A 23,061-nucleotide genomic window follows, 5' to 3' on the forward strand; every position below is an offset into this window, starting at 1 on the left:
ATCGGAATAACGCTTGATATGCTGTTCCCCCGCATTGATATGTACTGTCGCCTTGCAGCACTCGATGGGATACTGCGGCCTCTGGGCAACACATCGTTGTACGTCCAAAGGGTTCAAGTGAGGGGTTCAAAACAGGCTGACGCTCGATCAACGGAAGGAAGAGCTGAACATGAACATGAGACACTTCGAGCAGACAGTCAGCTCGATGGTACATGGTTATCGCTATGTAAGGAAGGAACGCATTTCATCAACCCGAAGTTGCCGATTCTAGCTACGGTCTACCGTACTAGGAGCAATTGGCGACGACCTCAGACTGGGGGGAGCTTCATTATATGAATGTCTTCAATGCTTCTTGCGGGTATTGGCATTCACTATCTGACCCGCTGTCTATAATGCCGGCATCCCATCCAATTACAGTCTACGGTACTGATGACGAGGAGCTTCCCTATCTTCGTGTTCAAGTGCCGGCACCGAGTCGTGGATTACTGACCATGCCGCTGCCATCAGGCTGGATAAGCGATGTCCCAGGGTTATGAGATCGAGGAGGGACGTCGGTTGACCACAACCACAGACTGGCAGATAGGTTCCCTCTCGCCACCTATTTAATGTTAATAGTCTTCGCTTTTCTCTGCGCAAAGGGGCAAGCGAACCAGGACATCCCAGAGAAGTCTAGCGTAGGGACGAGAAGAAATCACACAAAAGAGAGATCCGGTGAGAAATAGGCACTTGGCCCTCGTTGATTTCATGAAGATAGGGTACGTAAGGGAAGGAGGTCATCGCAATCTCCAAAGGGTTCTCGTCACCTACATATTCAAATCAGTATACCGAGGCCGCGATGATGCCAAGTGGGCAGTTCTTACCTCCATAAAGGGACGGTGAAGCTCTTGCCTCTCAGCTCTTGCCTCTCAGCTCCATCTGGCTCACGGCCTGCTCTTTCCTTTCCCTTCCTCCCATTTCCTTCCGTTCAAATTGCGCGACTCAACGAGACGGGCCGGGTTTCTTCATGAAGACGAAGTCCTCCTCGACAACTTTGTCGTCCTTGGTAGGGGGTTCCTCATAGTAAGGGTCCCAACAATCGTCGTACTCGTCGTCGTCCGCGGTTTCGAGGGGGCTCGCGTGCTGAGGGCGAAGCTTGATGACGCGACGAGGCTTCTCGTGCGGCTGCCGCCGCTGCTGCTGCTGCTGCACGATGGGAGATCCGGCAACTTTGCCAGAAGGGTAAGCGACCTTGCTGCCGTCGGTCTTGGCACCAGTCACTTGCAGACCCTGCTTCTCCTCCTTCTCCTCCTTCTCCTTCTTCTTCTTCTTCTTCTCGACAGTCAGGTTAGACTTCATTTTGGGCTTGCTGTTAGTTGTGGTTTTGTGTGTGGTATAACAGGTGTCTTGGTTGAATTTGTATAGCAAGGTGAACCTTTCCTGAGAAGATGTTTTGTTTCTTCGATGGTCCTCGACGAGACGAGAAGATGAGGAAGCTCAAGGCTGCCCGGTCAACCCCATTATCGTGGGCCTCAGGACGCCCTCTTGGGTCCGGTGTAGGGATTTTGTGAACAATGACACCGTCAAGGAACCCTCGCCGCATAGAGAGACATACTGGACCAGGGGAATAAGAGCAACGGCTTGGCTGCCCAGCGCCCTCTTCACCAGTCGAAAGAGCCAGCCCCGCGACATTATACCTAGATGTTATCCATGATGTACTCAAGTTTTTAAGACAATGACTTGAAGGCTTCCTGTCAACGTGAAGCTCTTTGTCTGTCTTACAAAGACACAGAGAGTGCAAACGAAAGCCTAAGAAACGGTTCTCTCATTGTCGCCAGGGGGGGTAAACACTTGTTCGTTTGCTTCAAAGGATGCTGAGACGGGCCGTGGACTCAAAGGACGAAAGATCAAGAAGGAACTACTTCAGGGCGATAGTATATATGTCTGCTGAGTGTTCGCCTTCTAAAGCACCGGCAAGGAGAGACCTGGGTAATCTTGTTAAACTCCGTTGTGCTGGCCTGCCAAGAAGACGCATATTCGATGCTCAAAACACCATTATAGAAGAATCGCAAAGACTGTAACATCAAGCAGTCAGGTTGGCCGAGACCTCGACGAGATGTCGTGCGTGGGTGGAAGCAACGAGCAGTGTATCACATTTCTTTGTGATCTGATAATCAAGTCGTCCAAGTGAAGCAGCTGAGTCGTTTCTGCATAGCTTCGCGTGTTCTGCCCGTATTGGATCCGACTTGGCGCGGTGGAAGTCTGATCTTCCGGCTCGAGATATCTTTCTAGACGGTGGGCCGAGAGCAGTGACCAAAATATGGTAGCCATAGTCGAGCAGCAGAAGGCATCTGCCCTGATGGAGCATCTGTGCGTACGTTTAGAGAAGCTCAAAGCTACCGTTTCCATCATGGGCAAAGTTGATGAGAAACGGCGGGGTAATGGGGATTGCAACAGCCTCACTTCGGATGTGCATGCAAGTTGAAGCAGGCAGGCAAACGCAGCCGAGAGTCCCCTCCCTGAAGTCGCTGCGGACCGCGGCCATGAAGCTTAAGTTGCCGGCAAGACCCTTGGATAGCTGGGCTCCGAGGCAGCCTTGGCGGCGGTATCGGGGCTAAATATTGACAGCACAGCCAGGGTACGGGAACATTCAGCACAGAGATGAGATGGCGAAGCAGGTAAGCTCCTGCTGATGGTGTCTGGGCAGCAGTGTGGCTGATAAGGTATTCTTTTGCATCCCGAATTGTAGGGAAGAGGAACGGGCAAGATAGGTAATCGTGTGCTGGGAATCAAGAACTAGGTTCCGCCGTGTGCTGAATGGTTGGCTAATAGAGGTGAGATTCCCGAAACGAACGTGTGCTTCTCAACCGCTGCAACCTGACGTACAGCATGCGTACCTGCGGAACGCGGGAGACGATCTGATGTGTCTGTGTGTGCGGGTGTCTCTCGGAGAAGGATCGTCAAGTGTGGCATCCCATCCCGAATGGATACTCTTTACGGAGTACGGAGTATTAGGTGTTCGAACAACGTAGTGGTAGGTATCTGTGCTCGGTGTAGAGTGTCTGGCGATACAAGGTCGTGTGCCGATGTGCAACATTATCAGACAACGGATGAATCAAGAAAGATGGGGGCGGAAAACCGGAAACGGCGACCGGCAGGGGATGGACTCGTAGAGCTAAGCAAGGGACGGGAGAGAGAAACGGTGGTCAATGGATGGATTGAATGGCGGATTGCGTCGCAGTCGGATAGGTGTCGCAGCAGGTATCGGTAGGCCAAAGGCGAGGAGCCACGTCTGGCCAGTGGTCCGTCATGTCAACCGGAGCTGGCGACGTCAGGGCAATTTCGATTTCGATTCGACGACATTGCCAAGGCGCCGTGTAATACACTGCGCCTGTTGTGCCAAGAGCCAGTCGGTCAGTTGGTCTTTCTTTGAGGCGCTTGCTTCTGGGTGCATGTTGATGGTGTGCTTGTTGGACCGTTTTGTGGTAGGGCAGTGTTTGCCACCAAGACACACAACACAGCGGCTGCCTCCCTCGAATATCTTATCGTTTCGTTGTGTCTGTATCAAACTGGAAGAAGTCAACTTGATGAACAAACTTGATAGGAAATGGCAGTGCACAGATGGAAGGGAGGGGAGGGATGAGAACCTAAGCGTAAATGGAGCAAGAATAGCCGGGGTGCCTTGCATGCAGAGTTTTGCGGGTTGCAAGACCAAGCAGGAAGCAACAGGGTGGTGGGAGGATCCATGCCACTCAGTTTCGGCATGAGTTGCTCTCAGAGTCACTGAACGGAGACCTGCTCTTACTACCTTACAGAACGGAGTACCTAGTAAGGTGAGGTAGTTGAGGGCCGGCGTCATCGTGGGCTCATCCGCGCTTCTGATTGGGCGCCAAGTGTTTCTTAGCGGCAAGTGTCCGTTACGTTAGTGCCTTACGCGGTGGGTGGCTGCCAGATTGCGGCTTGCCGCTGTGTGTGTTGCACATCCCCACTGGGCTGGGGGGGAAGTGTCAAGGTTGCGCCGCTGCACCATCTGCGTAACTGATACGGTCTGGTCTGGGGGGGAGGAACGGGAGTCTGGACTGCCCGTTACCAAGAACAGGCAGCAAAAGTATCCGTAGCAAGGCAAAAACGGCAAAAACGGAGGTGACGGAACCTGGGGGCTGTTCCCAAACAGTGAGCTGTCGCGCTGAAGTGGCATACTACGTGCCGCCCTCATCCCTGGAGACCGCAGCCTGGGCCTCCCAGTGCGCCGCCATCGCCATTTTTGCGCCGTGATTAGCTCGCCTCGACTACGTATTTTTCTTTCCAGTTCCTTTATCAATCTACCCACTCTCGGGCCAACCTCATATCATCGTGCCTTCCCTTCTGTGGCTGAAAACTCCCGGTCCTTCTGTCATCACCTTTACCTTTATTCTGCCTTTCCCTTCTTCGACCTTTCTTTCCCTCCACACACCTCGTCCATCAACTTGATCCTGCACGTGCTTCCTTTCCTCAACGTCCCTCCACCAAACGACCAGCGCGACACCACTACACTAATACAATCTTCGCCGTTCCTCATGTCTCCTGCCGCCAGAGAATGAGAGCTTGGTCGCAAACTTCTGGAAAAGGCCGGTCTCTACTGTGGAGGCCCGATACATACCACCGATAATTCCGACTTCCAACGGAAAACCCCGATCACCGACTTTAACACCATACTTTACTCCTTCGGTTGCGATCCGTCCCATCGCCGACTATCCGAAACGTTCACATCGTGCTGCTTGGGCCCGATTACAAGGTCAACGCGCCGCGCCAAGCCTCTTAAGAACCTTCCATCAGCTTTGGCCGCCCAGGACCTCCGTCTTGAAGCTCTCTCGTACTCCGCCGTACCCTTCGTCCAACCTCGACATCCGCGGTCTCTGTCTTTGCGCTTTCTTTAATATCCACGGTCTAGAATGGACCAACAATACTTGACGTCGCCGACGTCGTTTCGACTGGCAGATATGGCTCAGAACATATACGAAATGCCCCTCATGGCCATGAAGAAGCCCCACGACTCACACCCATCCATGGGCAACTTGGTACTTCTCGTCTTCGAGGCTGTCCTCGAGGTCGTTTGCGTGAGCTTGCCGGGCTACATCATCGCCCGTCTCGGCCACTTTGATGCCGAAAAGCAAAAGTTCTTGGCCAACCTCAATGTCATGCTGTTCACACCATGCCTTAGTAATTATATTCCCGTTTGTTCTGTATCATATTTCCATTGTAGCCTACTAATAGTGTACACAAGTCTTCACCAAATTGGCTTCGCAACTGAATGCCGACAAGCTCCTCGATCTCGCCGTAATCCCCATCATCTTCGTCATCCAGACTCTTGTCTCCTGGCTTGTCGCTACCGGCGTCGCCCGCGGCTTTGGCTTCAACCGCCGCGCTACTAACTTTGTCACGGCTATGGGAGTCTTCGGAAACTCAAACTCCCTGCCCATTTCCATGATCTTGTCCCTATCGCAAACTATCAAGGGGCTACACTGGGACAAGATTCCCGGAGATAACGATGACGAGGTTGGTGCTCGTGGTATTCTGTACCTCTTGATCTTCCAGCAGCTCGGCCAGTTGGTGCGTTGGAGCTGGGGCTACCACGTGTTGCTCGCTCCCAAGGACAAGTACCCCGAGTACCAGGACGAGCGCGTCGAGGAGGGACAGTATGCAGGAGATCGCGAGACCGCCCCCTTGTTGAACGAGTACGATGATGGCACGGCTACTTCCCGCAGTCACTCTAGTGATGACCTATCCAACTATGAGCCGGCCGGTCGCACTCCTGTTGCTAGCAGATCCAGAGCTTCCCCCGCCGATACCGAAGACGAGGACGACGATTACCTTCCCAAGAAGCCGATGAAGACCAACGGCCTCGCTCCCCTCAATGGAAACCATCCCGTATTCGACGGAAGTGGCGATGAGATATCGTCCTTTCCCCGCATTCGTAACACGGATGAACCCGAAGTCCCTGAGGGAGTTAAGGGCTACCCTACCCGCATTAAGAACGCCTACAACCACATAATCACCTCTGCCAAGCAATCGACATCAAACTTCTTCGCGAGAGTCTACAACAGTTTGCCCACCCCCTTCAAGACGATTCTCTTGGCCTTAAGCCGCTTCGCCGGCAAGTTTTACAACTTCCTGTGGGAGTTCATGAACCCACCTCTGTGGGCCATGCTCAGCGCAGTTGTTGTTGCGTCTGTCCCGGCTCTGCAGAAGATCTTTTTCGAAGAGGGATCTTTCATCAAGAACAGTTTCACGGATGCTGTTCAATCCAGTGGCGGTGTCGCCGTGCCCTTGATCCTGGTTGTTCTTGGTGCCAACCTCGCCCGCAATACTCAAAAGAGCGAGAAGATGCGTGATCCCGAGGAGGACCAGATCGGAACAAAACTCCTCGTCGCATCCTTGTTGTGCCGCATGCTTCTACCGACCCTGATCATGACTCCTATCCTGGCCGTCTTCGCCAAGTATGTGCCAGTCAGCATTCTGGATGACCCTATCTTTGTTATCGTCTGCTTCTTGTTGACCGGCGCCCCGAGTGCTCTCCAACTGGCTCAGATTTGCCAAATCAACGAGGTTTACGAGAGTGTTATGTCGAGAATCCTCTTCCAGAGCTATGTCATTTGGTACGTAGTCAAATCCGTTCCGTACTTCCCTGTACAAATGCTAACAAACATTGTAGGATTCTTCCATCAACCTTGGTGCTCGTCATGTGTGCCTTGGAGGTCGTGGAATGGGCTGCGTGAGCTCCCCGTTAGTTTCTTTTGTTGTGGAGGGCTTACGGTAATGGGCGATGTAATGGTACCGTTGATTTCCAAGAGAAATGGTTGAGGCGTTCAGGTATCCTGAAAACACGACGTGGTTCGGGGCAAAAGTAAAACATGAATTGGCCCTTTGCCATGTATTATTACAGTACTAGCGGATTGGGAGGTAGTGGAGCTCAGCATATTTCGAGTCTGAGATACCACGTCCTCGATTCCCTCGCGTTATCAACGCTTAGCAATGTTACAGCGGGTGTATATAGTAGTAATAGGAATATGTACATTGCCACGGATCTTACTCCCAATTGTTTGCCTTCGTCCTGTACTCTGCCTGTGAAGTTCGATTTTGATTCAACTTCACACCAACCACTTACTGTCACACCTGAAGTGCCCGCTATGGATGCTCATTACCACGTAAGAAGCATTTCAGTAGACGTGGAATACTACCTTTGCAGAAGACGATGGAAGAATCAGATTGAGAGCTCATTAGTTCTCCGCTGGTATATAGATCGAAAAGGAATATAATTGAGCCACTATCCCAATCCTTGAACGATGTGATGCGAAGGTGAATGCATGTCGTTACGTACTCACCGAACTTCACCGAGAGGCGTGCCTGTCACCTCGGTGTGGACCCGCTCCATCACGTGATCACACGTCAGTCCTGGCACGACAGGAAAGAGGGTCGCGGTTTGCGACGCCTTGTTCAATTTCGCCAACCTGTCAACCAAGATTTTGCCCCAACACAAGCAACCATGGCGTCCCGAACGAGATCGCTCTCTCGCGACCGCTACCGCGACCGTTCTCGATCATTGACGCCGCTGTCAGATCGGTCTCGCTCCCCAGTCCGTCGCCATACGTACGATTCACGATCGCCGTCGCGTTCTAGGTCTCCGCGACGAAATGGCAGACCGAGAAGCGAAAGCCGCAGTCGGAGCCGCGGAAGGAGCGCCAGCTCTGCCATCAGAAGCACGAAGGTGAAATTGTCTCCTTGCTCTTTTTATCAATCTCGTTTTAAAAGTTCAAGCTGTTAACTCTGCATTTAATTAGGTTGTTGTCGAGCGATTGACCAAGAACATCAATGAAGCTCATTTGGAAGAGATCTTTGGCCAATTTGGACACATCAAGGATCTTGACCTGCCCATTAATAGAACACGTCAGTATTTGTCCTCGTAGGGTCGGCCTGGATGGCCCCCAAATGGATCCCTGTTACATGAGGCTGACATTCCTTCTCCTCCAGACGGCACCAACCGCGGCACTGCTTACATCCTTTACGATACCGAGGCCGATGCTGAGGATGCTATCGCACACATGCATGAGGCACAGCTTGATGGCGCAGTGATCAACGTCTCCATCGTTCTTCCCCGGCGCAAGATGTCCCCAGCACCTCCTGCTGCTCGACGTGGCGGAGGCTCCGATGCCAGAGGCGGTCGAGGGGGAAGAGCCCAGGGCGGATTCCACGGCGGCGGTGGAGGCGGACCCGGTCCATTCGGTCAGAACGGTCCCCGACGGGGTGCATCGCCATCTCAGGCTCGCTTCGGCCCCAGATCAGACACCTACCGGCCTCGTTCGCTCTCGCGCTCCCCAAGCCGATCTCCCATCGCTGCTCCTCCGTCCAGAGGCGGCGGTGGAAGCAGATACCGAAGCCGTTCGAGATCATACTCTCGGTCCCCATCACCACCCCCGAGACGTGGAGGAGGTGGCCGCGGTAACGACCGCAACCGTCGGAGAAGAAGCCCGAGTCGAGATAGTTACGATAGCTACGACAGTCGTCGATCCCGGTCCCCGAGCCGTAGTCGTGACCGTGGCGGTCGCGGCGGCGGCGGTGGTGGTGGCCGTGGCCGTGGACATAGATGAGCCAATTTTGGAGCACCACTGGGCAGGATGGGATTGGTTTGTGATCTTTCTTTCAGGCGTTATGAGGAACGAGGAAAAGTCGGCTGGGATACCCTATGGCAGGCGGGCGGCGGGCGTGGGCATTTCGTCAACCCGTAAGACCTGATCATGCCTGCATGTATACTCAGCTAATAATGCGTAGACGAATGCTTTGATTGCTGGATCTTGACACATGTTTTCCACCCTACCTCGACTGGTGACTCGATGCCGCGAATCTGCCTTGCGATGCGGACATCGTTGTGTGTTTTTGACATTCTCGGCTTGATAAACTACACAACACCCGATCACTAATCGAAAAAGCCTGCAGTCGTCAAGTGACAACCTCGCACGTAGATTGAGCGTTACGTATAGGCTTGCATCGGAGCTTCGTCTGGCACAAGCTGGGAACACGATTCGATCGTTTCGGCTTGTCTAAGCAGGCTGATTGGGCAGTATTATGGCGAATAGGAGGGCGTAGCTCGCTGACCCGTCAGTCTTATTTCGGTGCTTTTCGCCTTTGCCGCAATCCTTCAGCCGATAGAGCCAACCCGATGAGCGCAATTCCCTGTGGAGTCTTGCCGGCCGTTCCCGCAATACCTTACGGTTCTCAAAGGTTCCTGCGCTTTCGGCAAAGTTCCCAGTCATCTTCAAGAGTCACCAAGTCTAAGCAAGGGCGAAGTCTGTCCGAGTTCTGCTTCGGCGGCCGCGACAGATTGTGCTATCGGGCGGAGAAAGTGGATGCGGCTTGGGCTTGATTTGGCAACATGTGAGCTTACACAACCTCACAACACGCATCTATCTTGGTCTCCGCCCGACTGACATTCCAAGAGATGCAGATCAACCGATGTTGCCTGTGTTCATGACGCCTTTCACAGCGATTCGATGTTGAGTCAGCTTCTGGACACGGTTATTTTTGACTCCCACAGAGCGAATCGACATCGGGGCGACAGGCAGCGGGTGGCCACTTCGACTCTTTCTGACCAAGCCGTGCGGTTGCTTACGCCGAAGTGGAGGAATGGACGGCACTACTTTGAATGCTATTATTTCGGATATCGCCTCGTGGACTATCTGGAAAGAATATGCACAGTACCTTGGACCCGCCACATGTGTTCGACGGTTGACAGAGATTCTTCATCTTTCGGGTTACACAAGCTCCATGGGTTTGGTTTCGGGCACGCTGACAACATATCTGAATGCGCACCCTCATTTGGCGCCTGAGAGGCCCACGCAACATGCAAGTCGTCATGGTAGCCGTCAGAGCCAATCGTAGGCCGATCGAGCTGACCCCGATACTGGGATGAGGGGCAGCGGCCCCCCGGGAACTCGTTCGTTCGCGCAGGCATCACACCAACAACTCCGCATCACCGCCAGCCTGATGCTTCACAACCACCTGGCCGGATCACCCAAACGAAACACCGGCGACGGCGGCAGCATCAGAACCGGCAGCCGGGTACAAGTTGGTAATGTCTCGGCTGTTGGATAACCCTGCTCTACTACCTACCGATGCTCTATCCCCCACCATCAAAGGGCTGCAACAACCCTGCAGCAGGGGTTTTAAAGCCGGAGCGGCCGACAGTATCCCCCTACTCACCGTGGCTCACCCGCCATCTTGAGTAGTAAATGGCTCTTTCTGACTCAAGAAACTTGCTTTCAGTCGTCTTACGGCATGTTCATCATGCCGCAATCCACACTTGGGTGGCAGCGAGCCAAGCATTGGAAGCGGCGCAGAGGGGAGTTCCCTCCGTTGTGAGTTTGGTGACTGTTTTTTACCCCAGTCAAATCCCCCACATCGCCCACTTAGAAAGAAGCTAAGCTGAGCTAGACAGACGAAAGAGGTCAAACGAACGCATCTTGGCCTGGTCGACTGCCTTATAACACTGGGTCTCATGATCCATCAGGCTGATCAAGACTGAAACGCCGTAAATGCAGGAGATCGTTCTCGGCCACGATCCAGCACTCCATAGAGTTCGTACAACGTCGTCGTTCAACGGTTGACAAAGCCTCGGCATCCTTCAGCCCTATGGACTTACACCCTCGCCCTGCTCCAGCCTGCTGGGTGGGAAGCGTGGAACAACGTGGGATGTGGGTGTGGCCAAATCCGCCCCGTCGGCTCTGCGCTAGACCGGATAAATGTACGCACTGCGTCCTTCGCGTCGACTGCTTGCTTATGTCCTGGGCATCTTGGACCTCTCGTCTGGCCCCCCCACCCAGATGCTCATTTTGTCCCAGTGTCAGCGTGGCCGAGTCTCTTTTCGCCTACCCTCCCCATCCCGCTCTGGAACAGCACATTCTCTGGATGTAGATTGGACAAAATCCGCGCGAGCCACACCCCATACCCAACTGAGTGGCCCCGCGTTCGTCGTCTCTCTGTCCCCAAGCCTCATAGATGGGGGCCGTTTCCCAGCCTCTCAGTGTCCTCCAAGGCCTTTTGTTCTGCTCAACTTACGTGTTCTGAGTTGTCCGCTCGGCCGGCCCCGACATGCTTGCAACCCGGTACCAAACACCGGTGGATGTAGTCGCTCACATGACGGACCATCTCGGCGGGACTCTTACCACCCTCCCTCGGTCGGCGAGTGGCAGCCAGGCAGCAAGCCCAGAATACCTCTTGGTACTGCTGAACATAGTACCAGGCTACTGACAGTTAGTTGAACAAGAGGTCTTCAACTCTTTCATACCATCGGCCGGACGGTTGAAGACTTGTTGCCTGGCTCGACCGACTGGTTACACAGCGGCTTGGAGCGAGGCATAATCCTGCGTTCGCCGTTGGCATCCCACGCCCTTTTCCCTCACACACTTTGCCCGACCCCTGCCGCACTCATTTTGGAGTAGGATGTCAACCCACCCCTTCACTGCCATGTTTGCCCATTCCTTTCCCGCGGGGGGCGGCCTTCCTACCCACTCTCTTGGGAGCCTTATGCCGAATCTGGTTGGTCGTTCCCGGTTCCTGGGAGCCTGACCGGTAGGTTGTATGTGCTTCGACTTGCCTTGCCAGAAGCGGCTTGAGACCCTTACGGGTAGGGGAGTACACAGTAGGTGTATCCCTTCGAGATACCCCCTTCCACCCCTTGTCATACACGACGCTTGGCAGATGAGCTCTGGTTGTCGCGTCACACAAGGCAGTAATCTTCGTACTAAGCGCCAGGTCAGTTGCCGGTTTGATGTCTTTGAGGACATGGTGCCGGAGGTATAGGCAAGTTCTATGGTCTAGCTGGCCAGTGTTCAACGTTGTGGAGGGTCTTTGTCTGTTTCTGTGTCTGTGTGTCTGTGTGTCTTGGTGTATAGGCAGAGCCTCACGGAGCGTTCGTGAAGACGTATATAGGAGGCGGCTGCCATCTTGTCTGAATGTCTCAGATGGCAGAACTCTATCACCACAACCCTCAATCACTCCTAGCAATACCCTCAGAATTCACTGATTCAGTCACTTCATCAATCACTGAACATATCGCCTTTCATACCTCTGATTCACCAACTGGACCAAAATTGGCCCCCAAGTCCTGAACAGCTCGAACAAACCCGCACTATAAGACCTCTCGCCTAGAGAAATCCCTTTCCGACAATGTTGCCCCCAACATGCTCAAACCTCTTTAACAAAGACCACGTCTCAACCTACATCTCAGACGAAAACTCGGGCGTCTACTCAAAGTCGGAAGAACAACAAGACCCAAGCTGGCCCCCTCACGACGACCCATTGCGTCCCATTGAGGTTTTCTCGCACATCACTTCCTTCGGCGATCCTCCTCCATCACCACCCGGCGCTCCCCGTCCCCGTGGTCCTATTTACCCTCAACCAGACGGCCCTACGCCCCCGGCTTCGCCCTAAATTGGGAGATACCTCGGCCACGACAACCATCTTGGAGATTCTCTGATCTATATCAAAACGTCCAACATGTTGTTCGTGACCACACCTGTTGGGGAGAAGAGGGGAGAGAAGACGACGGCGCCTGCTTCGGGTCAGGAACAGGGCGCGTCCGCCTCGGCTGTCAACGGAGACTCGACAACTACCGCGGGGCCCTTTGAACTGCCTGGGTGCCCTGTCAAGGATCCGGCTGCCAAACACGCATCTTCAACACCGCAGCCGTCGAGGCCTCGGGATGCTACTAAGCGGTCGTCTTAAAGGTTTCTTACGACGCAGACTCCTTCACCTTTCTCCTTGGCCCAACTCGAATCTCTTCATGGTTTACACGGTTTTTCCACTCCCTTTCAACCTTCTCATCATGTCCTTCTTTTCCTCTTGTTGTCCATGTTTCATGCGCTCGGCATGACAACACGTGGAACAGTACACACGCAAAGCATACACTAGACTTGCATTCTCTGCGAAGAGGAAACGCATCCGTATATCATTAAGCAGTCGTTCAAGGGTTGGATTTCTCTTTTTCTCTATTGGTAGCAAGCATTCACGGCCTCGGGTAGCATTCGCTTTTTAACGTAGTAGCAAGCTCGGAATCCATGTAGTCAATATAGTTATCACCATGGAGTTCATATCATTTCGCAATCCTTCCACGTGATGTGTTCTTAATGGTCCAGGGTGAAGGATCCCAATGTCGACTGAGAATCAGGGGGTGATTTACTGTCTCTTGGGTCATGGTTTTCGGGCTTTACTAGGAGGTCGCCCCAGTAGCATGGATGGGCAAAACAAATTGGTATGGCTGTGGCAAACACCGCAGGTAGGTCATATGGAAGGTTCATGCTATTACCAGGCATTGTGAAAGTGAGACTGAGACATGGTTGAAGACTGAAGGGACGGGATTTTCTCACAATTTGATGCTACAACCAGCGTTTGTTACCTGGGCACCATTTGCAAATCTAATGCCTACTGTTCGAGGCCACTTACATGACTGTTTTGCTGTCGTGGTTGGGATTTATGAACCCATCGAGGTGAGAAGTGTGACAACCAAAGTTCGAGTCATATCGGAGCATTCGTCGGACTCTATTCGTTTCTGTAGATTGGTCCGTCTCTCTCGTCTCTCAAGGACATGTAGATGGAATTCCCATGGCATTCGACATATGGCCTGAGGCAAGGGGTTTCACATTATTCTCTCTCATTTCTACCACGACCTAGTCATATTCGAGAGCATTTGTTTTGCAACACACTTTTTCAAAACACACCACCATATCACCGTAACTACTGGTAGTAGGTCAACGCATTCCATCTTAGTTTGATCCCGCAGGCGCTGAAACCAGAATTGTGGTCACAATGACGGTTAGAGGATCTCCACAACTGCCCGCGAAACTTCCGCTGCGATATCGTCCTAGTCTCTCGCGGTATATATTCAGAAACAGAAAATACTGTTCACCATGCTTCGGCCTACCGACATACTCTCTGCCGGCCAAGAGCCATCATAAGTTTAGGTTCCGATCAAGTCACAACTCGGCGTCGCGCTGGGAATACTTACACATCTCATACTGCTTAAGCCAAGTTACTCCTTGAGGGGTGGAGGATGAGGAAAACACCAAGCAGAGAAGATAAGAACGAGTGCCAAGGATGAGGTTTTGATGCTCATGTTTTCTGCCCTTGAATATTGCTAAAACCCGTCCTCCTCCCGGGGCATGAGTGAGAATAGCAAATTCCATTGCGGCCTATCAAAAACTTGACCCCGTTACGTTCGCCTTCATCCAAGTGCTCAAAGACTGGCCTGGTTTAGGCAAACGTGATGGCATGTTTCCCGGCGTTCTGAAAGGTCACAAAAACCATCCAAATTCTTAAAACGCCAGTAGAACTGACACATATAAAGATCATCATCTAACATGTAGGGTCTAGGGCCTTGCAAGTAAACGAGAATACCGCTCAAGGATCGTGACTTTGTCCCACTCCGTCATTATCAGTTCATGAAGACCACCGTGTCGCCTTTCTTCAGGTTGAACCAGACACTGGGAGAGCATACTTCCCCCCATAATTAGGTTGTTAAAAGGGGCCTCAATGATGAACTACATGTAGGAAACTCTTAATTCTGCTCTGGTCTTTAGATAGAGCCCCGTTCTTAGTAGGTAGGGACTGATATAGTTTAGGTAGATTTAACATATCCTTCTCTATGTCTCAAAGGCCTTTTGGTGACATCCCCCTGATGAGAGTATACGAGCTAAGGACCTTTAGGGTTGCCAAATCGAAAAAACATTTCGAGAATAGGCAGACAGCCTGAAGAAGTTTGAAGGGTATGGTCCAAGGTAAGCCCTGTAATATAAAGCGTTCATCGGGCCATGAGTACCTGAATCGACGAGATGGCTCGGAGACGACGAGGCCGGGGGGCCGGCGAATGTGGGTCGAAGCCGGACGAAGCACCGGCGGAGGATGGTTGCTCGCCGTAGGCCTCCGAAGTACCGGAGAGGGTAGCCACTATGCTGGAATCACTGAATCCTTCTTCAACTTATTCAACAAGTCACAAACATCTGAGCAATGAAGATACTTCTAAAGCTCTTAGTACCGGCCAACCTCTTGATCAATCACTACCACAGGACCTCATAGAGGCATTTCTAATTACTTAGTTGACGTTGTTCAGCCCGGTGCCACCTTCAATCGTCGTCCATTTTCGCTAAGTTAAGAAATTCTCGTTGCAAAATGAGCAGCCGCCAACTACATATCCAACCAAACGAAAATTATCGCAGTCTCAAGTAATCCATCGCTCCAAAATCCCGGCAGGGAGAATACTGATCAAGACAGAAAGCACGGGCATCCAACTGGCGCTGCAAATGGTTCACTCACCGCGGGAACACTCCATCAGTGATCCCTGCAAGGCACTGCTGGGCAGGGCGCAACAGGGGCAAGGGGGGACCTGGCATTGAAATGCATCTCGATTCTCGTGTTCCCGTGGCAGACCGCAGATGCGATGCTCCCGACGGGGATTCGCAAGGGTGCTTCTACAGCGGCCGCCTGTTGCCGAGTCTCCAATCTCGTTGGCTGTCGCGATCCACGCCATCCTGCACTGCAGCTCGTGTTGAGGAGGGGAAGGCGGGGGGGGGGGAAGAGGACGCAAAAGGTGTAACCCTGGCCAAGGCAAAGTGGCTTTTTTGATCAGGGTACCGGATGCGCTACCTCGTCGTACGCGCAGTGTCTCGAATTTGGCCAGGCAGGTGAGGAAGCTCGTATCACGGTCTTTGATAAGGCGCGAGAGATTTCCTGGTCGAATTGGCAGTTCAACCAGACTCACTCCCCGTTTAACGAAGCGCTCGCAGCGCATTCGCATTTCGTTGAGAAGCCGCGGTGATGGTGCCACAGGCGAGCGAGGACCACATCCTAACTGAAACTCTATTCAACTTTATTAACAACCTTGTATTCCGTACGGCGTACGGATATTTCGAAAAGCTGATCCAGCCGAGACACCTGGTGAGACCCGCAGAGTGATGTGTCTCTCAGTAAACTGCACAGCTTGCGAGCAACACTCAAATCACATCGTCGTTGTCCACGCGACAGCTTCAGCCCCAAAAGTGTTGCTCGAATGACAATGTCACCGCAAGAAGCAACCGCTGTTTTGCCTTATCAAGAGGGCGCATTGGGGGGCTGGTGAGCTGGACCGGGAACGTGGGCAAATGCCACCCTCTGTCTGCCAGTCCTTTCTTATTTCCTCTTGGCCGTGTCACTTTCCCATGCAGGGCTGCATGCATGGGAGACGTGTGGACGTGTAACATGGGTTGTCTCCCTCGCCCCTGGGTGGTTGGTTGGCTGACAGCCTGGCACTGCTGGGCTTCCTATGCTCCATGTTGCCGGCTTTCGCCCGCTATCTCTGGAGCCTCAAGCGCGATGGTGCTATTTGCTGGGGGCCTTGTCAATTGGAGTGAGAATCTGGAGAGGACTTATGCCTGTGGCTCGGCAGATCAATCGCCAACGGTAACGGTCACCGGTAAGCAAATCTTGGTTGGTCTCTTTCTCGGACAACAGAACCATCTCTGGCGTGCCTATTTCCGAATATCCCAGCAAGATTCGACTTATGTTGAAATATGCTGACATTGACATGCCCCAAATCGGGTCTCGACACAAGTCAATCCAGGTTTCCTTCCAGCTTTCTGCGTCAGGCGGCCTGCTACTGACGCACCGTATAGTAGGTGTTTCTGTGAGCTGATCCAGTTGGCAAGACACAAATCTCAACCACGCCCGGAATCAATGACATTGTAACAGTAGTAAACATCTCTCACTCCCGGTGGTTTTCTGCCAAGAAGCTTCTCCCGGTGTCGCGGCGCCGCCTTACCCCCCCCCCCCCCCCTCCCCAGTCCGATGGCAGAAGAGAAGATCCTTCCCAGGGGCACGTCGACATTACCTGCAGTCCAGGGTTCAGGGTAACCGCCGTTGGTCGAGCAACAGGCCTCTCACAGCCTCTTTAAGCGGCTCACCCTTCTCCAATGGGCCGATCGCTCTCCCAAAAGGCTCTTTCGATGTTGTCGTTATTGCTGCGGTTGCTCTGATCGGGTTTGGAATCTCCGACCCGTGCCGCGTTGCCGTTGTGCGTATTTTCGTGAGAGGAATATCGTTACGGAGCCTCGACAATCAACTGAGGCTATCCGCTCCTCAATTCGAGTTGCCCAGTCGTTTCCTACCTCTCTTCATCGTATTCCTTCCTACCGCGACCGAGTATGAAGATGTTATCGGCGTTCGTTCAGACTGGATTGCTTGGTCTCTCATTCTTGTTCGAACATGTCGCTGCCCAAGAAGACGACCTTGGAAGTGTTCTTCAGTCGCAGTCAAACTTGTCTACATATTATAACTTAATCAAGGTAAGCCTCGAGCCCTCAAGTTGCATTTTGGGCTTTCTCGGGTCGGAGGAAGATCTTTAGAAGCGCGAAGCCTTCGTGTCTAACTTTCAACAGAAATACCCTGAGGTCATCCTCAAGCTTCCAAATTATGATGGCGTCACAGTAAGTCATCACGAAACCTCAACATCAAGCCGCGTCTTCATTCTGAGGCAAACATTCATCGACTTCCCTGATCGATGCTGACAAAAGTCGAAGATTGTTGCGCCGTCAAATTCGGCTTTTGAAAACATCCCAGGCACCCAACTAAACGGCATCTGGAATGAATCAGACGCCTCTATCGCCGTCCCCATCCTGGAATACCACATCCTCCAAGGCACAGTCTCAACCGGCGCCCTCGAATCAGGGCCCTCCGTCCTCCGATCTTCACTCCTCCTCAACAAGGCCTGGACCAACGTGACCACCGGACAGAACGTCCTCGTCAACAAGCAGCCTGGCGACGTCATCGTCTTCACCTCGTCCGAGGGCATCCGCACCACCCAGGTCGAAGGTGACATCAAGTTCGCCGGCGGACTCATCCAAGTGGTCGACAACCTCATGATCCCGCCCGCCAGGCTCAAGAACACGACGGACTCATTCAAGCTCCCAGCCTTCCTCGGCGCGCTTTACGCCGCCAATCTCCTCCCGTCAGTATCGGAGGAGAAGAACGTTACAATCTTTGCGCCACGCAACGAGGCATTCCAACGCGTCGCCGGATCCCTCAACAACCTGGACAAAGATGCTCTGAAGAAGTTTCTAAATTACCACGTCGTCCCGGGTCGCATCCTAGCCTCCTCCGACCTAAAGAACGGCACCAACCTCACCACCCTCGCAACAGAGGACATAAAGGTCATCCGGTCCGGCAACAATCTCTTCCTGAACTCGGCGCAGATCATCCAGCCGGATATCCTCGTCGCCAACGGCATCCTACACATCATCGACAACGTGCTGAACCCAGACGCCCCGTCCATGACGCCGAACCCGAGCGCCGTCACCCAGGCGCCCGCTTACCCCGAGAGCTCGGCCTCAGGGCTGCCGTTCACGACGGCGATCCCCTGTACCGTCAGCTGCCCCGTGACGACGACGGCCAGTCCCACGGCGGCGGCTTCGACGCGGTCTTCTACGACGGGGCTTAGGACTACGACTAGCCCCGGCGCGGCTGTGCGAACTGGTGTGGCTGCTGGTGCGGCTCTGCTTGCGGGACTTGCCGCGTTGGCTTAGACCTTGTTTAGCTGGAATCGGCTGGTTGGACGAGGGAGTATGAGATGACAATATTACCATATAAGTAGCATACCTTAATAGTGAATGATATGGGCTGTTTAAAGAAGATATCAAGGGTTACGGCTTGAAAGGCTCATCCACAAATTTTGAAGAGTGTTGATACGGGTGACGTGCCAGGTATTCATGATGTCTTTCAATATTCCATTATGCAAAATAGCACGATACTATCTTTGATAATCATATAACCCCTAATTCACGCCAGCGAATTGTTTGACGTAATCTCTGCTAGTGTATTCCATCCACGCTCAAGACCTTGCGTGTTGCGTAGCCAAGCAAATCTAAAAATACAGGTCTAAATCCACTTTGAGTCCACTCATGATGCTGTACTTAGGACGATTTTCCCAACGTCATGTTGTTGGTCACTCGCATTCGACTAACATCAATGGTCTATCCTTTCCTCATAGTACTGATACCAACTGGCAGTTGGACCCTAAAACCACGGAAAGCATAACTCTAAGCTCACTTGGTCATGTTGAAAAGTTAGCACAACGTTTCCTTGCCTTCGCAAGACTCCTCACGCATACTCTACTTGTGCCAATGCTCCTCGTATAGGTGACTTGCTACATGTACCATTTCGTTACCAACGACTATTGAATGCCTCACTATCTTACTATCTTATACATCACCGTGTATTCGAAGGATCAACTCCTTAATCGTCTTGGCTTTCTCGTCTCTGCACTCTACCCACACACCGAACCATCAAGAATGTGGGATGAAACTCAATCTCACCTCTATATAGTAGGCGGTGACTATTCATATAGTCTCAGCAGTACCATCCTACGATATGAAGATGAAGGAGATATCTTTGAGCCGTTCTCTGACTTACACGGTGGGGGTTTTGCCAAATTATTGATTCTAGAACAGACCCAAAAGAGAATACTTTAGTAAACGGCGAGACATTTTATTAGGAACAGCATTCGACGGGACTCCCCTTCCATCCTACGCTGACACCAAAATTCGGTATACAATCAATCGACTACATCATCACCGGCCTAGGTGATACTGATTCAAGACCTACCCTGTGCCGTCTAAAGTGTTCGGGCTGCCGGCTAGGCAAGTAGGACTTTGCAGTCAGTAACCTCACGTGCAATGAGGCTCAACTCATGGATAGCAACATTCACTATACACCGAGCCCATCTTGGTCTACTCTCCACCTTGCCGACTGCATCTTTCAGGATAGACACTCATCAATCAGGCCTCCCAACAAAATCAGTGGCACAACTCGAGAACTCGGACAGCAACTCGATCCCACCGCCGCAGGCCTACATCTCGCCACACCATCCAAGTCACACTTCCCCGTTGCCAACCGACCAGCACATACCCAGTCACGCCAGTCACCCAGTATCAGTCGGATCACCGGGCACAGAGAGACCCTGCCTGCTTCGGGCGTGGCAAGAATGCATGCCCAGCTGTCCAGCTCGCCCAGGGTTTGGGCCTTTGGTTGCTCTAGCCCTTCTGTAAAGAGTCAATGCATTACATGCAGAGTACCCTGTTCTGCCTGCAGCAACCAAATGTGCTGCTCATCTGTGTAGAGTTGCTGTCGACCAAAAGGACAATTTCTGCCTTGGCACAGCTGCAGATGACTCAAGGTAGCTTGGGTCAACGACCCAACTATCTCTATGCCTCGCGATAACAGCGCAACAGCCACACTCAAACGGCTATCATCGACTGCTGTATACAAGCACACAAGGTGGATACGGGCGATGGCACGTTGCTCCTTCGGCCGTTGCCTCAACTGAAACTTACGTTCTGATAGGCACTCTGCCCCCCCAGATAACGGCTCAACGGCGAGACTTACGAGTTGCGAGGTCGGCTCGATTGGACCAGAGGTCACCAGCCCTAGACCAACCCCAATGCGAGACTTGCGCAGCTTGACGTGGTGGGCAGAGGGGGAGGCGTCGGGAGGGTTGGGGTTCGTTTGCCTTCTCGATGGAGGCGCCTTTTTTCCTAAAATAACCGGTTAGGCGAGCTGCAAGCCTGACTGGCCGGGGGAAATCAAAGCCAACGTAGAACACGAGAAGGAGGGGCAGCCATGTCGGCCTGTAAAAGGCGGGGTTGACGAGCTTATACGGCGACTGACTGGCTCGTCGAGCCACCACACCAACGGCTTGAACAACATGCTCATGGGCCCATTGCGATGCTAGACCTTCAAGCGTCAGACTTCAATACAACGTCGACGAAGCTTCCTGAGGTGCATGGCAAAACACAAACATGTTCAGAGTGAATGACAAGATGTCTGTTCGGGTATTGCTGGTGTGAGCGTGTTGAAGCCTCTACGACATCTTATCGACAAGCAGGCAACACGTTATCGCACAGCATGGCTTCATGTGTTGATTCGGCAGTGATAGTTCCACGGCTTACCACTCACAAGCCGCGTGACGATAGCTCAACTCATGTACTGTAACCGAAGCATTGAGACATACCGACTCCGCGGAACAGGTTCAGTTGAGGGTGCTGCCGCACAAGATAATTCCCTACCGAAAGAAAAAGCCCAATGGAACCTACGCCCGTTGAATTCGATAAAGGAAGTCTAACATGATGGGAGTGGTCTAATTCGACGAATGAGAGGACCACGAAATTCCGTCCATGGTCTCATCAAGGATTACCGTACTGCGGTAGAACAGCAAAAACAGCTCGGCTGGCCGATATCGAAACGCTAACGCATGCTCAATGCAGTGTAATCGGCCCTCTTGGTTGTCTGAGGCCTGCCAACGTGCCTACTACACTTGCATTACAGATGTCTTCCTGCACGATAACCGGCAAGTGCTTTGAACGTGATAATGCGCGTTATAGAAAACGAGGCTGAAGTCTTGTCATTGTGCCGTTTTAGAGATGGCTTGCCGTATCTTGACACTGACAAAGGCAGCGCTCCCGAGTTGGGTTTGTCGAGCCACTAGAAAAGGCAAGGTCGCAATGAGACAAAGAAAGACATCCGCCGCTTCGCCGGGGTCCGTCCCGGAGGGGGTCGATCTTCCGAGGATGGCCCCAACGGAATAACCTAGCGTGGGGATAGAACCAAGGGTTCTGAAGCTCAGAGTCCGAAGCGCGATGGAGCATCCGACGGCAGGGCCGGCACAAGCACAAGCACTCTTGAGGCCGCGATCAACATGTTGGCCTCACTTGTTACTCGCCACCCTTGAGAAACATCGGGAAGCTAGAAGCACACTCCTTGCCGATCGTCGAATTCAGTTCCAAGGCGGATCGTCCGAGCTGCTGGGACAGAGCACGACTAAAGCCTTCCATGGGATAGGGCATGGGCATTGTTTATGTTGAATCCTTGATCTCTTTGTAGTAGGCTTCTGGGCCAGTGTTGATGATGTCAAATCTAAAAAGGGGGATTTGAGTTGAATGTGTCTGGTAGGTGAACTCATTGTGACCATCACAGCAGAAGCAATGATGTTCTAAGGAAATCATCATCCGATATTCTGCAACTCTTTGACATGGAGCTGCTGTGCTTTGGCTTTGGCCCCGGGAGCCCTACAATACTTCAGCTGAACGTTGTTTCCTCAGTTTCGTATCGGGCCAGGACAATGGCTGTTGGTGAGATGCCGTAAGCCAAGACAACAGGCGCGCGGTGGGCCTTTCGCCGCTGGCCGAGTCTATGTCTGGCACCTGGATAGGAGATGGTTCGAGTTGAGCTTTGACGCCATCGCGACACGACGTCGACGGTCTTGACGTGACGGTGGAAATTGCGGTAGGGAGGCCAGGAGGGGGCCAAGACGGGCCATGACAGACCGGCTCAATACTGTCGGGCGCTATTGGATCTAGTCCTGAAGAGGCAGCATCCCTTATCGCGTCTTTTTCGTCCGACCAGCGACCACTTCAAGGACCAGGGGCCCAGCATAAGAGCAGACAGGGGCTTTAATGCAGGTACAAGGGCATCGTTGAGCGAACTGGCCGATGCATGCACGCCACCAAGCTAACAAGCGCACCAGAACAAGCCGCATGGGCAAAATCTCTTGCTGCTTTTCCTGGTCACTTATTGTACGCAGCGGATACGGATACAGTTGCTGCTCTTTGGCGAGCGGCGCCGAGAAGCATAGGGAGCTGGAACCAACCCGCCCGAGGAAGCAAGGTAACGACGGCAAGACGGGATGCTGGCAGGCGGAGACTGAGGGAGATCGAGAGCAGTCGGTGCTTGTGATGTTGCCATCATATGTCCAGGGCTGAAGGTGAAGCGTTCTGCAGTATTTCAATAGTGAGGTTTCGTGGTGGCTGTAGTCGCGGTGCCGGAGGGCATGACGAGATAAGGTAGTGATCCTTGACTCTTGCGAGGTCTATTCGTACGAAGATTTCGTACACGGCGTACGGCGTACATGACGAGAGCTGAATAAGAAGCGCCGAGATGCGGATGTACTCAGTAGGTTTGAACGGGTAATATTGGGCAAACGGCGAGGCCAGACCCAGACGAAGCGGGACTGGAGTGCTTCAGGTCTGGATTCATCGA

At 52.8% G+C, this 23,061-nt stretch overlaps 7 protein-coding genes across 7 annotated transcripts; 4 read left to right on the forward strand and 3 right to left on the reverse strand.

The window, feature by feature from the left end:
* Positions 1–253: 253 nt before the first annotated feature.
* On the reverse strand, positions 254–1,023 carry BDP81DRAFT_442189 (uncharacterized protein). Its single transcript, XM_060591655.1, has 3 exons — positions 861–1,023; positions 651–803; positions 254–598 (listed from the first exon to the last, which is right to left on the reverse strand). The coding sequence occupies exons 2-3, from the start codon at positions 744–746 to the stop codon at positions 458–460; spliced, it is 237 nt and encodes a 78-aa protein (XP_060438087.1). The 5' UTR covers positions 747–803; positions 861–1,023; the 3' UTR covers positions 254–457.
* On the reverse strand, positions 979–1,335 carry BDP81DRAFT_400588 (uncharacterized protein; the record flags this gene model as incomplete). The annotated part of the gene is made up of 1 exon (XM_060588708.1): positions 979–1,335. One exon carries the CDS (start codon positions 1,333–1,335, stop codon positions 979–981), a length of 357 nt encoding a protein of 118 aa, XP_060438088.1.
* Positions 1,336–4,907: 3,572 nt separating this feature from the next.
* BDP81DRAFT_335245 (membrane transporter) lies at positions 4,908–6,731 on the forward strand (the record flags this gene model as incomplete). Its single annotated transcript, XM_060585837.1, has 3 exons — positions 4,908–5,175; positions 5,240–6,611; positions 6,668–6,731. The coding sequence occupies 3 exons, from the start codon at positions 4,908–4,910 to the stop codon at positions 6,729–6,731; spliced, it is 1,704 nt and encodes a 567-aa protein (XP_060438089.1).
* A 767-nt stretch (positions 6,732–7,498) lies between these two features.
* On the forward strand, positions 7,499–8,600 carry BDP81DRAFT_400590 (uncharacterized protein; the record flags this gene model as incomplete). The annotated part of the gene is made up of 3 exons (XM_060588709.1): positions 7,499–7,588; positions 7,794–7,899; positions 7,984–8,600. The coding sequence occupies 3 exons, from the start codon at positions 7,499–7,501 to the stop codon at positions 8,598–8,600; spliced, it is 813 nt and encodes a 270-aa protein (XP_060438090.1).
* A 1,902-nt stretch (positions 8,601–10,502) lies between these two features.
* BDP81DRAFT_455656 (uncharacterized protein) lies at positions 10,503–11,951 on the reverse strand (the record flags this gene model as incomplete). Its single annotated transcript, XM_060593081.1, has 5 exons — positions 10,503–10,574; positions 10,649–10,735; positions 11,065–11,229; positions 11,518–11,880; positions 11,913–11,951. The coding sequence occupies 5 exons, from the start codon at positions 11,949–11,951 to the stop codon at positions 10,503–10,505; spliced, it is 726 nt and encodes a 241-aa protein (XP_060438091.1).
* Positions 11,952–16,954: 5,003 nt separating this feature from the next.
* On the forward strand, positions 16,955–18,774 carry BDP81DRAFT_442199 (fasciclin domain-containing protein). Its single transcript, XM_060591656.1, has 3 exons — positions 16,955–17,318; positions 17,412–17,459; positions 17,553–18,774. The coding sequence occupies exons 1-3, from the start codon at positions 17,178–17,180 to the stop codon at positions 18,552–18,554; spliced, it is 1,191 nt and encodes a 396-aa protein (XP_060438092.1). The 5' UTR covers positions 16,955–17,177; the 3' UTR covers positions 18,555–18,774.
* A 2,782-nt stretch (positions 18,775–21,556) lies between these two features.
* BDP81DRAFT_442202 (uncharacterized protein) lies at positions 21,557–22,172 on the forward strand. The gene has a single exon (XM_060591657.1). It carries the CDS (start codon positions 21,663–21,665, stop codon positions 21,885–21,887), a length of 225 nt encoding a protein of 74 aa, XP_060438093.1. The 5' UTR covers positions 21,557–21,662; the 3' UTR covers positions 21,888–22,172.
* The last annotated feature ends 889 nt before the right edge of the window (positions 22,173–23,061 follow it).

The sequence above is a fragment of the Colletotrichum phormii genome (genome assembly GCF_030913505.1).
Source record: "Colletotrichum phormii strain CBS 102054 chromosome Unknown BDP81scaffold_39, whole genome shotgun sequence".
Classification (NCBI taxonomy): Eukaryota; Fungi; Ascomycota; class Sordariomycetes; order Glomerellales; family Glomerellaceae; genus Colletotrichum; species Colletotrichum phormii.

Bases quoted from the DNA above. Each gene is read 5' to 3' on its own strand.
- BDP81DRAFT_442189 (XM_060591655.1), bottom strand. From the start codon at position 746: ATGAAATCAACGAGGGCCAAGTGCCTATTTCTCACCGGATCTCTCTTT. The intron at 599-650 runs GTTCGCTTGCCC...AACATTAAATAG, and splicing joins GACTTCTCTGGGATGTCCTG to GTGGCGAGAGGGAACCTATC.
- BDP81DRAFT_442199 (XM_060591656.1), top strand. From the start codon at position 17,178: ATGAAGATGTTATCGGCGTTCGTTCAGACTGGATTGCTTGGTCTCTCA. The intron at 17,319-17,411 runs GTAAGCCTCGAG...AACTTTCAACAG, and splicing joins CATATTATAACTTAATCAAG to AAATACCCTGAGGTCATCCT. The intron at 17,460-17,552 runs GTAAGTCATCAC...CAAAAGTCGAAG, and splicing joins CAAATTATGATGGCGTCACA to ATTGTTGCGCCGTCAAATTC.
- BDP81DRAFT_442202 (XM_060591657.1), top strand. From the start codon at position 21,663: ATGGAGCATCCGACGGCAGGGCCGGCACAAGCACAAGCACTCTTGAGG.